The sequence below is a fragment of the Galeopterus variegatus genome, unplaced genomic scaffold (genome assembly GCF_000696425.1).
Source record: "Galeopterus variegatus unplaced genomic scaffold, G_variegatus-3.0.2 Scaffold2722, whole genome shotgun sequence".
Taxonomy (NCBI): Eukaryota; Metazoa; Chordata; class Mammalia; order Dermoptera; family Cynocephalidae; genus Galeopterus; species Galeopterus variegatus.
In genome coordinates this window covers 189,243-206,365 of record NW_007728833.1, presented here as the reverse complement: position 1 = coordinate 206,365, position 17,123 = coordinate 189,243, and the positions used below count along the sequence as shown (strand labels likewise).

The window sequence follows — 17,123 nt, the reverse complement described above, 5'->3', positions numbered from 1 at the left end:
TTTTGAGTTTCAAAAAGCAATAAATAATAAAGAAAAAAATAAAATTGAATTTATAAAAACTAAGAATTTCTGTATGTACAAATCTTTAAAACAAAGTTAAAATACAAGGGATCACTGAAAGACAGTACTTAAAACACACAAAACATGGTAAGAATTCGTTTCCAGGAGAACTTATAAAGAACTCCTACATTAATGAGTAACAAAAAGACAAACTTACAGGAAAAAGAACAATGATGTAACAAGCCATTGGCAGAAAGGAAACCTATGTAACAAATAAATACTGGAAAGAATTCAAGTTCATGGATAATTAATAAAGTGCAAATTAATTTAACAGGGAGATTTCATGCCCATCAGACATGCAAAAAAATTAAAACAATTACAATTATTGAAGAGCAGTATAAAATGCTTATTGCATATTAAGTGTAAATGACACATACAAAACAGTCTTTTAAATCTTTCCTGAATTTGAAGTATGAACACCTCCCTTCCCACAAATACCCACACTTAATCACACACACACAGACTCACACAGATAATAGATAAAATTAGATGTATACATACACAAGTGTATGTATATTTATGTTAGACTGGCAAGAGATGAGCAAATATTGACAGTGGATTTTAGAATTAAGGGAAGTTTTTTGTCTTCTTGATCCGTGGACCATCATACATGGACAGTAAATATATCTTGATTCAAAGAATTACCTAATTAATGTGTCTTTATAATATTTTGAATTATTTTTCAATTACTATATTTGAGCCCATACATTAAAATAAAAATCTAAGACATAGTCTCTCCATATCTATTTAGGAATGATTCTATGATCCCCAGTAGACAGACTAAAATCAAGTAAGGTACTGACAATTTGATAGCTATTTTTATAATGACGGTCAGAGATGCACAGCCAGACACACGGCTTTCATTATGTAATTCCAAAGACAGACTGAAATTTATCACCAAGTTACAGTGAGTTTGCTACAGTAAGAAAAACAAGGTAGGTCCCTGGGACCATATAACATGGTATGGAAAACAGAATGGGATGAGGAGACATCCTCCATATTAGGAGGTACATGAGTGGCTTGTGGAGGAGTAGCTAGAAAATAGCTGAAAAATTAAGTGCTTAAGATTTTAGTTTTTGATATTGAGACATTTGCTTTTAGCGCAAACTTAATAGAACAAGAATCAAGTAACAAATCCAGCCTCAGAGAGTTTTAGAGCAGGGAATCTCTTCTTTGTAGAAAAAAGAAAAATCACCAACATGATTCCTGACCAGAGCAGGGGAAAGGAGAAGACACGCTGCCAACTGCATGGGGTTTAATACCCCATGCCCCAGAGATGTTCTTGACCAATCGCCAGTTCGGAGGGAACTGCAGAATCGGGTGCCATGTGAAACAGGACCAGGAATAACACAAAGAGTGTGTGTGTGTGTGTGTGTGTGTGTGTGTGTTTGCATGTGTGCATGCATGTACGGGTGCACCTGTGTTGCCTGCAGAACCGGTGTTCATCAGCTGGCCTTGGGCAGCCTCTGACTGCACAGGTGCCCAGGAACCTCCTGCATGTTTACAGCAACGGGCATAAATGTCTCCCCCACTCCTAGATACCACTTTCTGGTCGTTTAATGTGCACACTGCTCCAGCCCAAACAAGTCATAACTACCCAAAAGAGGAGGTCTGTGGGCGAAAAGTGGGAAACCATCCGGCCTCTTCTGGCCACTATAACTGATGAGGACATCTCAAGCTTTATCCAAAGGATGAGTAAGAAAACCAGCCCTTGGCCGCCCCTGCTCCGGATTACAAAGGCAGAGAGAAGCCAGCTGAGCTCCTCAAACCCTCTCTGGCGCCTCAGAGAGCAGTCTGACCTTGGCTGCTTTGTGACAAGATTCCTTCACCTTTTGATCTGGTTAGAAATCCTGAGCTCAACTCATGCATATTTGGAAAGTCTTTTCCCCTCTGGAGAAGGTAAATTTAGAGGAAGATGACACTTTTAAACTTTGTTCCACAGGACTGAGGGACTGCTGGGGGCTCTCTGGGCTTGATTATTACCTCTTAGGCAGCAAATCTGACTGCACCTGAATCTTACCCTGTAGGAGTCCTGATGACGGCATGCCCTGACGTCGGGGGAACCTCACCGTTCAGCATTTTGAACGTGGTGCTCTTCCCAGCTCCGTTCACCCCTAGAAGCCCGAAGCACTGGAGGAGAAAAACCAAGTTAAATAAATCAAGATAAATGAAATCAAAATTATATGATAAACAGCATCTGCTTTCAGCCAACTTTGAATTGATATTGTTGGTTTGTGATATTTGCAGACTTTTAAAGTGGTATTACTATATAAAGCACGTTATGGATTACTAAGAACTTTCAAAACTATTATGGTACCTGAGTGGTATAAAAATTTCAGCCTTAATTTACAGACAAGTAAATTCATGTATAGAAAGCTCAAGAGGATTAGAAGTAGGTGCAAATTACCCGAAATTATGCACAGATAATATGACATTTTTTGGAAGTCACACTACCATAAGTCATGTTCTCCTGGTTTCATTTTTGTATATTTTAAAGTACTTCCTAAAAATATTCCAGCTTCCACTTTCCCCATACCCCATTACATGTATAAAAGCAGAATACTCACAGCTTTCTTTTATACCTTGTTTTTTCACTGAAGAGGCTGTGAATTCACTTCTAACTCAGAGTCTAGGCTGATCCTGATATTAACTAAGAAGTGAACTCTACTTCTATACTCTGACAGTATCAAATCAACCTATTTCTTGGTCCAATCCTGTCTTATACTCCAGGTGAAAAAAAAAATGGCCTTATTGCTTTGTTTTCTAGACTTAGTCTCTACCTCATACCTCAGTGTATACTTTGCCTGAGATTTCACCTTGGAGACTGAGAGACATCTGTTTTCTGGTGGTGAGGTGATGCTATCTACTGACATAAACTGGCTCCCCAGCTCCTTGAATCTTGGGAAGCGACTGCTTCTGGACTTTCTGTCACCATGTCCCACCTACCCATCACACAACCCTATTCTGCACCTCAGGATGCCACCACGTCCCTCAATTGTGACCTGCTTTAATTACCATGCTTCTCCCCATTCCCCTGGATCTCTCCCACTGTCTGAAATATGGGTCCATCTTGTTCCAGGCCTGTCTTGTCCCATGTAACTTCTGTCAGACAGCCCATGCCAGAGCTGGGTGTCCCAGGGTATAACACCATCCGCCTGTGCGAGCGATATCTATGCCTCAAGGCTTAGATACAAACCCACCCTTAAAGCTCTCCCCATACATCCTGCTCCCCCTCCCTGCCTTCCTACGACCCTCTCTGGACTTAATGCACCGACAACAGTGCCACTCGTGTGCCTTTTAATCTTGTCCTGCCGTGGTACAACCCTTATGCTATTGTGTAACACTGCTGTTACGTTACACTGTTATAAAACATAAGCAAATATTTATGATCTTTTGATTCCTACCCAATTATTAATTCCTAGAGGGATAGGGGAATATCTTAAGTCATCTCTGTATTTTCCACAGGCTCTTGCATAGCACTTTTCATCTAGGTAATTAAACTGATACGCTTATAAAAACTTAGAGAATAGAACACAAAATTAAATGGCATCTTGGATCACTTCACATATGTGGAACATCATTCTTATGAAGTTTTCCAGTTTTATCTCTTACTCTTTAGCTTAAAACTACCTCAAAGAGGTAGTGGAAAACTAATATTAATTCTTAAAGCAAATGTGAAAATACAGTTCAATAGATGGGTTTGATTACATAGCTAGTTTCAGAGCAGTAGCAATCAACAACTACAAAAAAATCTCGAACATTTTGCCCTGTTCCACCGGAAGTCATAGTCCAGGGTATAAAGCTACATCTGGACTGCTTCAGATTGGTCTCTTGGCTTCTCTTTACTTCACAATACTCATATCTGAAACGCCTACATGCAGCTCACGAGTAGGGCATGAATGCCAGTCAGACAACAATATAATCTACTTTGAATTTCTCAGGAGTTTGGAACAATATGAATGCAAGGTGCTCTTTTATTTTTAACAGTTGTTAAAGGTAATCATTTCCAGAACTGTTTTCCCTTCGTGCATTAAACACAAATCAGGAACAATTTATACGGCTTCTGTCAGTTCTGAGTAAATATTTCTACGAGAATTAGTGTCATATTCGTGCAAAAAATTTCTGAACTATTAGGATAGTGTTCTTTGCCTTTCCATAGAAGCATTTTACTAGTTGAGCTTAAGCACGCACTTAAAGAGTTTCCATTTATATAAACAAGAGATGCAAGAGGTTTCCTCAATTAATTGGATTTATTACATATTTGCACTCAATAAAAACTCATCCAACAGCCCAAACAATAACTACAACTCCCCAGTCACATGAAATTTTAAAAATTATGAAACAAAAGAAACCCTATCAATCAATTAGCAAAGTTTTCACTGAGGAAAGAGACAACAGACCCTCTCTTCAGGTTCTGCTTCTACTGACTTTGTACTGAAATTTGAAGGCTGTTTTTGCCTCTGGTTTCATATATTCTGAGAATAACACAAGCAGATCAACAACTAGAGTCACATGGGTTTCAACAGAAAGCAGTAAGAATAGAACTCTGTTACCTCTCCTCTTGCTACGCCCAAACTGATACCCTGCACAGCAGTGGTCTTCTGGAGAAAGCTTCGGTAACTTTTGCTAAGGTTGTATAACACGAGGATGTCTCCATGGGCACTTCCTCTAAACACCCTCGTTTGCTCCTGTTCAACATCTATGTCCTTAGAAGACTTGACTGTGCCTTGGAGGACAGAGTGATCTCTGGAAAGATAAAATCAGAGTTAATTCACACCTGGGAAATTGTACTGGAATAGTCTACAAGAGAGAAAGGTCAGAAATTTGTAAAAACAAGATATAGCTTCAGACCTCTGCACTATCACAGCACCCTAGTCCTACCACCTGATTACAGACTACTGGCAAGAGTCAATTTTCATTCCCTAACAGGAAGGAAATATACATGCTCCTAAAAGACATTGAAATGGATCAACACTAAATTAGAGCTAGTTTTTAATTTTATGAATAGTAAAGTCAAGTCAGATATTTGTGCTAAATGTAAAAAGAATTTATCACAAAGTAAGTATAAGCCATCAACTTGTCCAAGCACTTTTAGTAAACAGGTCATTTAATAAAGTAGATTATATATAAAAGTGCCCAAATATTATAAGTTTATAAGTATATGTTAGATCATGTGAAAGGGTCATATAGCCAGCACTTTGCACAACACCTTGCAAAAAGTATCAATAACTATTTTTCAGATGAATTTTCAACACGTTTTTACTCTAAATTTGAGCAGCTCACTTTTCCATCTTTATGATTTTCAATCTGGCACATTTAATTTTCAAGTAAATTTCAATTTCCTCTGTAAATTGTAATATTTAATGATTATATTTAATTATTTAAAATATATTTAACCATTAAAACGTATTTAGTGACTATATTTTATAATACTGACTACCGAGTTAGTATTACAACCAACATCGATTACCTGGTTTTGATAGTGTAATATTGTTATATAATATATTATCAAATTATCATTGGGAGAAGCTGGGTGAGAGGTACATAGAAACTTTCTGTACTAATTTTACAACTTCTTGTGATTCTTAAACTATTTCAAATTTAAAGGTATCAGAAATAAATAAAATATCCACTGCTAGCCTCCAGTATCCCTAGCTTCTTTTTCTGTATTATTTTCCATGTCTAAAATCACCATTTGACAAATATATAATTTATTCCACATACAACATAGATGATGAGAAAAATATAACTTGATATTCGGGAGTATATATTATATATTATACACATTATATATTAAACATAACCATTTTTATAAACAAACAAAAGCATAAAAAATGAATTAATGAAGATAAAACTAAGCATAACAGTTTCCTACAGGGTGGTTATGGACTGGAAGAGGTTTATGAGGGCCATCTGAGGTGTTGAAAGTATTGATTTTATCCATGAGAAGGGGTTATGTGGTTGTGTTTAATTTGTGAAAATTCATCTAATTTTACACTTTTCTGCTTGAATGTTATTTCCCTTTTCCAGGTGCATTTCGTGCCCCTGCAACCCTGTCCTGGCCTTCCAGAGGTTTTTCTTCACTCCAGCAGGTTATTGTGCAGCCTTCATTCACTGCCATTTTCCAGATCCATCCCCATAGTCACTCACATCAGTGATGCTCATCCTCTCTTCACTAGAATTGCAAGCTTTATAAATACCCCTCAGTCTCATTCCCAGAGCTTCCCATCTCAGGGGTCTAGGGAGGGGCCCAGGTGCATGTTTGTTTAAATCTCCTCAAGTCATTCTGGCAGGTGGGGGACAAATAATCGCCATTACTTCTGGTCAGCCCCCTCATGCTCATTCAAAGTCCTAATACACTCATCCAACTATGCTCAGAAATGTGCCACGCAGTTGTCTTCCAACTGACAATCACAAAAAATGATGTCTGTATGGAGGAAGAATCCAGATGGGCACAAGGTGTAGCAAAAATTTCCAGATATTCAACATATGTAATATCTGGACCATGTGGCTGTTCCAACCAAGCCAGTGCCTAGGGTACAGACAGCAAGCCAAGTCCAGCTTCAGACAGGACAGAGAAGAACCCCCAAAGTCCACCTTTGAACTTGGTGTTCAGCCAGAGCTCAGGTGATAACAGAGACCTGAATTCTTAACAGATAATCAAAGGACAGGAGCTAGCACAGGTTGGGGAAGGACAGCAATGAAGTGGGCTCTGCACTATGTCTAGCATCAGGTGCTAGTGACAGACACCTGCTCAGGTTAGGGAAGGCAGAATCTATCTGTTCCCAGACCCACAGAGCAGGGTCTTCCTGTTCTCTCCAAAGATCCAACTAGGACAAGTATCATTTTCCTGCATGAAGGAACTTCTAGTCAAGCAGAAATTATTAACATATAAATACTATAAAACAACAAATCTGTGCCCTGATAGAGAAGGTGGGTGGAATGGAAACACTGAGAAGACATCAGACCAGGCAGGGAGGTGGGACAGGGCAGAAGAAGGTGCAGGAATTGGAGAACTCCGTGGGGCAGAGGTGATCAGAGGCAAATGTCGTTTCTGTGCAGACAGGGGAGGGTCACAGACAGCTTCCCTAGGCATGAGAGGCCAGACTTCAGGGGGCCTTGCTGAGAACCGTGGACTTTACCTTTTAAGCAATGATGAGTGACCTGGTTAGATCTGGCTTTAAAAAGCAGATTGAGTGGGTCACACAGTCATTGTGACAGTGATCCATAAAGGAGTAGTAGGCAACTAGTGTCTAAAGTAGAGTAAACTTCTGTGCTCCGTAACTTTCAGGTTGACAAAGAACAGCAAAAATTGACTCTTTACTGTGTATAACAAAGACTTTATTCTAAAATACGGTTCAACTTATACTTATCTTCTACAAAGTAAAAGCAATATCAAAAGTCTTCTCTTTAAGGAAAAATCTTTCGATACTATAGGAGAACAGTGCACCCTGAAATCTGCCACAGAGAATTCTACATCATAGGTTTTAAATTAAAAAAAAATAGATTAAACTATTAAGGGATATCACATAACTAATTATGTTTAAAAGGGTCTCAGAATTCTACTCCAAATTCAGTCAGCTATTGGGAATATGCAGATTCCAGCATGATTGTGGACAATTCAAAAGAGCTTTGGGATTTGTATTCAAAATGGTTTTCTACTTTAGCAGCTTAAAAGGGCGTAATGTAAGAGAATATGTCGTGAAATTAATGAAAAGAAATTTTTATAAGGGATCACCATAAAATATTACCAATGTGTCTTTATAATCTCTAATAGGTTCTCTGATGACATGGTCTTAATTAGTAATTTCTCTATAAAGGAACTTTCCCTCAAGTAGAAGTCACAAGGAAATGTACAGCCCTTGGAAAGAACAGGCCAACATGGTCATGGAGGGGCAGACACACCATTGTGGAGTCTACACAAGAAAGTACATTTCTTCCTTTTGTATTTTAAATGTGTTATCTGGCAATGCTTCAAGTATCCTGGCAAAACCACCTTAAATCCTATTTAGAGTAGGGGTGTGTGTGTGTGTGTGTCTGTGTGTGTGTGTCTGTGTGTGTATGTGTGTGTGTCTGTGTGTGTGTCTGTGTGTGTGTGTGTCTGTGTGCATGTATATAGACCACATCATATATCTACACATTCGCATATATCACTTGTGCTACTGAAGCAACAGGATCTGGCAAAGGGCATGTGATTATCTGCACTGAATTTCCATATCTTCCCATTTCCAGGAGTCAATGGCATTTAGTCACAAAAATAAATTACTTTATGGTATCAACCAAATTAACCTTAGGCTCTACAAAGTAACAAGGAAATCATGCAATTTTGAAGTGGAAAATACACTGAAGCAATTAAATAATTGGAAAGATTATCTCACAGGTTGGCACCTTATTTTTTGGAATTCTTCTTCCTAGTATTGTTGACTCACACTAATCAAAAATTTAAAAATAATAAAATCTTAACTCATTAGAACGACATATAATACAGATCAGACACATTTCTTATCTTGCAACCTCCAGGATGGGTTTTTCTCTGCCTCTCTTTATTCAAAAGTCAGTGCCTCTCAAGGATGAGCCCTTCAGAATGTACCTTGACTGCCACAGAAGGTCCCAGTGCAGCAAAATCCTTAATAAGAGAAGAACTGTGCCCTGCAAGGCCAATTCCACGAAGATCCAGCCAAGGAAGTTCATCTCAAAGGGACTCACATAGGAATCAATGCCAAAGTTGTGGGTCAGGTCATATTTAATCTGATTATAGCAGAGCTCTATCAGTCCTTGACCCAGGCAGAATTGAGGGAAAATAGTGAAGACCCACTTGAGGACATCATAGATGTTCTGTAAATTCTGCACAGTAAAATAAAGAAAAAAGAAATCAAATTAAAATCTACTCCCCTTTTCATAACACCTACTGGTAACTACTTTTTCTACTTGGCTGGTGCTATGGTTCACATCCTCCCCATCCCAACTACTCAGCACTACTGTCAGACAGCCACAGAACAAAAAAGGATCATTCCTGAGATTTTAGATCTAATGGTATTTGCCTTGCTGAGTTTTACTGGCATGGGACCCATCACCCCTTTTTTCCTTCCACCTTCTCCCTTTTGGAATGTGAATGTCTATCCTATGTCTGTCCTAGCATTGTATTTTGGAAGCACATAACATGTTTGGTTTCACAGGTTCACAGGTGGAGAGGAATTTGCCTCAGGATGAAATACACCTTTGAGTCTCACCCATATCTAATTTAGATGATATTTAAATGAGACTTTGGATTTTAGACTTTATAGCTGAGGCTGGAATGAGTTAGGCCTTTGGGGGCTGTTGGGATGAAATGAACGTTATTTTGCATGTGAAAAAGACATCAATCTTTGGGGAATGGGGGCTGAATGTTATGGATTAAATATTTCTGTCCCCCCCCCACCCCAGAATTCATATGTTGAAGTCTTAACACCCAATGTGATGGTATCAGGAGGTGGGGCCTTTGGGAGGTGGGTAGATGTACATGAGGCCATGAAGGTGGAGTCCCCATGATGGGATTAGTGACCTTATAAGAAAAGGTCAAGACCAGAGCTCTCTCCCCACACCATGTGAGGACACAGTGAGAAGGTGGCCTTCTGCAAGCCAGTTACAGAGTTCTCACTAAGAACCAAATCTGAAGTCACCTTGATCATGGACTTCCCAGCCTCCAGAACTAGGAGATAAAAATTTCTGTGGTTTGAGCCACATGATCTATGGTATTTTGTTATTGCAGCCAGAGAAGACTAAGACACATGGATAACATTAATAGTCACGCATGGTAATACAGGTATTTAAATGACGTATTTTGTTACTGCAGTCAGAGCAGACTAAGATACATGGGTAACATTAATAGTCACGCATGGTAATACAGGTATTTAAATGAGTTGATAACAGGAGCTGTGACTGTGAGCATTTAAATAACATGCAGAATACCTAGTTCATTCTTAGCATATTAAACATATGTAGTTGTCATTATTAAACATAGAATTAAGAGGTATTACAAGAACAGGTATGAATAAGGGAGAAGACAGGAAGAGATCAAATAGGATAGAATTCCACAGAAAACAAGAATTATAAGATAGAATGTATTTTGAACATGATTTTTAAATTGAATATATCTAAAAATTCAACATCAACCATAAGTTTTACTATTGTCCTTACCAACAGATGAATAAATTTAATTTCATATGAGATTAAAATTGTCACACTGTTAAATCAGTTGTCTACTAAATGCTTCCTATAAATTACTGTATGTTTCCAGCTTCACTGCCCTTTATCGCATTTTATTCTCTCAATAAATGTACAAGGTGCCTGGGAGTAAATGAGGCTACCGATAGGGAAACAGTCTCAAGAGACTGATTAACGTGCATGAGTCACACTGTGGTAGGGCTAGGACTTGATTCTGACCTTTCTAGTGCAGGAATTAGAATTTTCCACCGAGGAGTGCAGCCTTTGGAAAAAATTCACCAGAACACTGGTCTGTTGAGCTGACTTTAGACTCAGCATACAGGTACCTTAAAGTATTCAATCCAGAAAGGCCACACTAACTGCAACTACCAAATAAAGCTATGGAAATATAATGGAGAATTAGACTTTATTTTAGTCTTTTCCCCATTATGTTCAAACTCAATAACTAATCTATATATAAATAATATTTTATGAGGGAGCAAAATCGTCATTATACATAAATATAATGAACAACAGTGGGTATATCATATCATAAATACTAAAAAATAAACTTAACATAATTGCCAATTATTTATTTCAGACTAGAGAACATTCCCTTTTACCTTATGATGTAAACGTATAACATGACTAGGATAAATGTATTCTTAAATAACGTGGTTGTGGAGCAACAGAAAATTCAATAACAACCTCTAGGGGCATTTATCATTATGGTTTATTGTCTTTTGCATATAGACATGGAAAAAGTACAAAAGCTTCATTTACTTCATTTTCCCTAAGATTTTTTCTTGACTGACTGCTACAGTCGTAAGTTTCAACAAGCACTGGAGGAGCTTATTAACCCCACTTTTTGTAAAACGATGTCCCTGGGTCAATTAATGTACCATGTAAAAGAATTTTCTATTACTAGCGATAGCATGGAAATAGCAGAATACTGCAGCTTGTAACTCAGGAACAGACAATAAAGGAAATGACAGGCCAAGGGTGATGACTTTATATCTTATTTTAAGGAATTCATAATGGTCTCTACACAAATATGAGCAAAGGCAATACATAAACACTGAGTTACTGAATAATCCACACATGAGAAGGGAGAGCTGCCCAAACTCATGGAATAACTGCCCATAAGTTCTTAGTTTGGGGTATGTGGAGATGGAAGAAGTGATCAGTATTCAGAGAAATAAATTAGAAACCATGAGATTTTCCCTCCACCTACATCCCCCTAACCCCAGCAGGGAGCCCCACTACTGGAGAGAGAGATGTTCCAGAGCTTGCCTTAGAACCCAGACTGCATTATTATGTAAACTGATTTGGTCACAATAACAATGATCACATGAACACTATAGTTTGCATCTACAGTGGTTAATGCTGGTCATAGTAGCTTTGAAGACTAATCTGAGAATGCCCACACCTTTCTTGGTTTCTTTCGTTAATTCTATAAGAACATATTGTTCCACAACTTACAAGGGAATATTTGAAACAATTTGAAATGAATATTTGGATAATGTTGAGTTTCTTAAGCAAACAATATCAAAATAAAAAGCAAAGGAGAAGAAAGACCTGAGCAAATGCAATAAATTGCCTTTTATTATTTGTTACCAGTTGATTCAGACCCATTTTTCTGCAAACAATCCATTGTCTGTCAATTTTTTATTTTGAGAAAGCAATGAAGCAATGCTGTTTATAATTGGAGGTGACAATTCCTTTCCACCTGCCATGCTCTTAGAGTCAGATAATTTCCTCTTTGGGTCTGGACAGTTCTTCTCCCTCTTCCTTTTGGAGCAACCCCCCCCCCCCTTCTGTGATCCTGTCCCCTAGAGCAGCCCTCTCAGAGTTTCTCACCAGTGGGATGATCCATTTTGAGTCTGTTTACCTTTTTCCTGTAGTTGGTGACTGACACCCCTGACAGTCCATGTCAGATTAGAGATCTTAAGGGGGGAGGAAAACTATACACTGCCTCTGCTGATTTCAATTTTCTCCTCGAGCTAAAGCCAATTAATTGTTCTGCAGTTTTCTATTTAACGGCTTGACATATTAATACAGATTAGTGTCAATAATAAATCTGCAAAAATCACAAAAATAGGTTGTTTCCTTCATTGAATGCATAATGGATGTTCACATACTTCACTGCTTCTATATTAACACGAGGCACAATAATAACAAAAAACATTAGCCGTCGCTGGAGAGTCTACTAAGTCTCTGCACGGCTGGCCACAGGAAGTGAGCTTGTCCCAATTAAGCAGGTGTCAGTCCCTGCCTCATATGAAATGAGGCCAGCAGCACATCCTTCAGAACAGGGAGCTCAGTGCCCATTCCAGGTTATTTCCTCAGACCATGAGTCAAAAACCTGGGAACTACTGAGGAATCTGAGTCCACGAAACAGTATGTAGTTAGGAGAGAACACTGTGGTCAGAGCTGAGAAAAGAAAGCAGGGACGAAGAGAATTGAAGTACGGGAGCAGAGGAGCTTGCGAAGGCTGAAGTCCACACTCGCAGGGAGCACAGGGGACATTGAAGGGCTAAAAGATGGGTTAAAGCAGAGGCCAAGGTCCAGGCAAGCTTCACCAGGAGGAGACAGGTTGGAAAGGGCATGGCAGGGGACAAATGGGATGTGTCAGCAGAAAGGGATTCAGCTTCACCTGGACACCTCTACTGGGAGGGAAACTTCTCACAGGGAGAAATGCTCCCTGTCCACGGGGCCATGCTCAGGACAGTCTTTTGCTGTCACACTTGGAAAGTAGTAAAACCATGTTAGCTCCAGGGATCACAGGGAAGAGAGCATGATCCCCCTAAACATGCTGTAGCCTGAGAGTGTGGTCAGCCACTGTGGCCCATCCTACCTCATAGTGTCAGACCTGACTGTGGCGACACTATGACAGGGCCCATGTCATTGCATTGACTCTTCCACCATTAATGAGTAATTCTTCAACACACAGCCCCTGATGAAGACGCTGGGGAAGCGGCCGTGAGCATCTCTGTGGCTCTGCCCTCACTCCTGGAGCCGCAGAAACTGCCCATCATTTGTCAATTGTTACCAAGTCTGGACATGGCTCTTATAATAGCACAGATGTTTTTGTTAAGTAGAAACATTTTCTCTTTCTGGAGCTTAAAGACAGTGGAGACTAGTGCATCTCCACTGAATTCCAGTTGGATAAGCAACAACACTGTCATGAGCCAACATTCTCCTGCCACCAGAGCCTTTGCAGAAGCGATGCTGCCATTCACTGACCTGAGCTTTGGAGACGATGGCCAGTAACCGGGGCATGACAGTCATGAGCATGGTGCACAGGCCAAAGATGAAGTTCAATGAGATGTAAGAGATGAAAGCCACATCCGAGCTGGAGAAGATTCTGGACATCAGATACATCCATGGAAGCATTGCGTAGCTGAAAAGCAAAGCAAAAACTCTTGTTTATCTTACTGTAGCATTACAGTAGGCCCCAGTTATCCACAGGGGATACTTTCTAAGACCCCAGTAGATGGCTGAAACTGCATAGTACCAAACCTATATATACTGTATTTTCCTACACGTACATACCTAAGATAAAGCTTAATTCAGACATCAGGCACAGTAAGAGATTAACAACAGTAAGTAATAATAAAATAGAACAATCATAACAATATGATGGCATCGCTACTCTTGCACTTTGGGGCCCCTATGAATTAATCTAAGGGTCACATGAACACAAATGCTGCAATACTGTGACAGTTGATCTGATAACCAAGAGGGCTGCTAAGTGACTAGCCGATGGGAAGCGTAGACAGCGTGGATGCACTGGACCAAGACACGAGTCTCGTCCCAGGCTGGGATGGAGTAAACAGAGAGAGACTTGATCAAGCTACTCAGAATGGTGTGCAATTTAAAACTTATAAATATTTCTGGAATTTCCCATTTAATATTTTTGGACCATGGCTACCACAGGTAACTGAAACCTCTGAAAGCAATACTGCGGATGCGGGGTGGGGAGTACTGTATTTGCATAATGACTGAAGTAAAGATACAATTTTATCGACCTGGTGACTTTTTCTCATCTAGTGAACAGACACATACTTCATGTAACACAAATACATTCACAGTATTCTAAAAACAGAACTCTTCCTGGGCTTTTAGAGGACGGAGGATGTAATGGAAAGGGCACTGGGTGGGGTCAAACACAGGGGTGCCAGTGGGCCTGTCCCTGCCAAATCCATGAACTCCTGACTTTTTCTTCTCACAAAAGGATGCTCCTTTGTTCTGCCTCTCATCAATACAGCAGGAATAATACCTATTTGTTACAGTGAGCATTGAAAGATACCAAGATATGAAAAGCTGGAAGGCGCGAGAGCAGGGCTGTGCGTGCGCGAGCGGCGGGGCTTTCTCCCGAGCCGTTGGAGGGAGCCGGAGCGCTTGTCCCGAGTATGCAACACACGGAGCAGCTTCACCAAGTGCATCTTCCTGTCTTCCGATTCCTAGCCTAAGAACTCGCCTCAAAAACCTGTAGCCTGGGTAGAGGTCACGCTTCTCAGAAGCTACAGTGGCTGTTCTGCCTACCTCTCTACCTCCTCGTAGCCGCTTTCCAGGACAGACTCTTGCAAATTCTCAAGAAAAGGCAACTAATCTAAGGGTTCCAGATTAAAGAGCCTCATGAAGACTTATTTCAAGTTTCTAATATAAAAGTGGAAGTTTTCAGAAAAGCCCTGGTTTGAGGTTTTAGGGCCGACACAAAAGAAGACTCCTGAGAGCACCCAAGCCCTGCTGCGGGAACAAGCTGGTGACTTTTTCTCATCTAGTGAACAGACACATACTTCATGTACTACAAGTACATTCACAGTATTCTAAAAACAGAGAACTCTTCGTGGGCTTTTAGAGGACCAAGGACGTAATGGAAAGGGCAGTGGGTGGGGTCAAACACAGGGGTGCCAGTGGGCCTGTCCCTGCCAAATCCATGAACTCCTGACTTTTTCCTCCTGCAAAAGGATGCTCCTTTGTTCTACCTCTCATCAGTAAAGCAGGAATGATACCTAGTTGCTACAGTGAGCATTGAAAGATACCAAGATATGAAAAGCTGCAGAGCTCTACATAAAAATAAGACATAAAAACTAAAAGCTTATTTTCCAGAGCCTACAGCACGGCGGGCACTGTGCCGTAACTTCCCTAGTGTCCCCTAATCCTCCTCACATGCTCCAGCAACCCAGAAGACGTGAACTATGATCCTGACTTTACAGATAGAGCAACAGGGATTAACAGAGCTAGACACCTTGAGGGAGGTCCAGAGCTGATAAGCAGATGAAGCTGAACACAGATCCATTCCTGTGTGGCCCCACAGCTGGGTAATAAGGGGCGTTACTAATATTGAACACTAGAAACAGTCCTGACAGGTATGTGATGACATCAATACCTAAGAAACCACCCAAAGGTCCCTAAAGTGAAAACATATTGCCACCTTCTTTCTTCCTCCACAATCCCAGAACCAGGTTTCATTCCCAGCCAAATTCCCCCATCCTCTTTGCCACAATACCAGTGCACCCCATGGAACAGAGCTGGCACTTTGAATGATGGTTCCAAACAGCAGCAGAGAAGTCACAGATTTTAAATCAAACCTTCCCATAAAACCCTCATGTATCTGGAGTCCCTACGTGATCTCCATGCACTCAAAGTAAACACGTCACTTTTCTTATAAGGAATAATTGTTTTACCCTGAAATTCTTCAGGGTCTTCTAAATGCCTGAGGTTTTATTAATATATGTTAACCAGTTCTGAAAATTATGAGACTTCAAAATAACTTCAGAGATGCTAGGTTCTCAAGATACGAGGGTATTTCAAAAAGTTCACGGAAAACAGAATTAAAAAATAGTACAAGTATCTCCATGAACTTTTTCAAGTATCCTCATAACTATTATTTTGATATACTTACCTTTCCATCTGAAATACATGATATTGGAATTTTTCCCTGGGTTAAAAGATATATCTGCATATTTCAGAATATATGTGTAATATTATATATAAAATCATATAGTGTTTCAGAAACTTCACTCAGTAGCAATATGCCTCATAATTCAGGCATGAAGAAAATCATTTCAGAACACACACGGAAGCAAGAGTTTTCAAGCAAATTGTTCTGAAATGGTTGCCACAGAAAATAAATTAAATTAAATTAAATCAAAATAATTACCAAAGACATAAGTCATGACTTCTCAGCATCTTAAATGGTCAATACCTCTGTCTGAAATAAAGTCCTAGAGAGAAGAATCAAAGCCCCACACACACCTACACCACACCCCACTCTCTCTTTCTCTCTGTCCCTCCTGGGGCAAAATTCAAGCATTCCCCTCCATCATGTGGCTACTTTGAGAAGCAAATTAAATCACAGTATTGAAAGTATTTTTGCATCTGAAATATAAACAATAGTAGAATTCTGTCAGCAACATTTTCCAGCAGCTGTAATTGCTGTGGAATTCATTCTGTGAGCAAAAATCTTTTCTAACTTAAAAATACTGATTTAAACTCTATATCCCAGAACAACATGTGACAAATTGCTTTTCTTCTCCATGTGACAGCCCTTTAAATTCTGAAGATAACCACGTTGGCATGCTTAAGCCTCCACTACAGAACACCAGATCTTTCTTTGTTCCTTATTCAACATGGGATTCGACCGGCTCTCTCTGGGTAGCAGCACCTCACAGATGACACGATGAGGCCGGCCTGGCATGAAGCACAGCAAGATTATCACCTCCTTCCATCAGCATCTCCACATCCCAAAACACAACCTAAGAATGCAATAGCCTCGCTACCCTACACTCAAGCCTGGTGCCCCAATCTGTGCTTGCGAGTCTAACTACCACCTAGACACCACTCCTGCTCCACTACAGATTGCTCAGAATTAC

General features: G+C 39.9%; 1 protein-coding gene across 1 annotated transcript in view; it reads right to left on the bottom strand.

Moving 5' to 3' along the window:
* Nucleotides 1-17,123, bottom strand: part of LOC103598729 (ATP-binding cassette sub-family A member 13-like) — a gene marked incomplete at its 3' end in the record, with an annotated part of 258,136 nt that overhangs the window by 69,926 nt on the left and 171,087 nt on the right. Inside the window, exons 20-24 of the mRNA XM_008582776.1 lie at nucleotides 14,791-14,852; nucleotides 13,489-13,666; nucleotides 8,651-8,904; nucleotides 4,614-4,806; nucleotides 2,081-2,190 (exon numbers count right to left, since the gene is read on the bottom strand). Coding sequence (XP_008580998.1) covers nucleotides 2,081-2,190; nucleotides 4,614-4,806; nucleotides 8,651-8,904; nucleotides 13,489-13,666; nucleotides 14,791-14,852 — 797 coding nt within the window. The remainder of the gene's footprint in view (nucleotides 1-2,080; nucleotides 2,191-4,613; nucleotides 4,807-8,650; nucleotides 8,905-13,488; nucleotides 13,667-14,790; nucleotides 14,853-17,123) is intronic.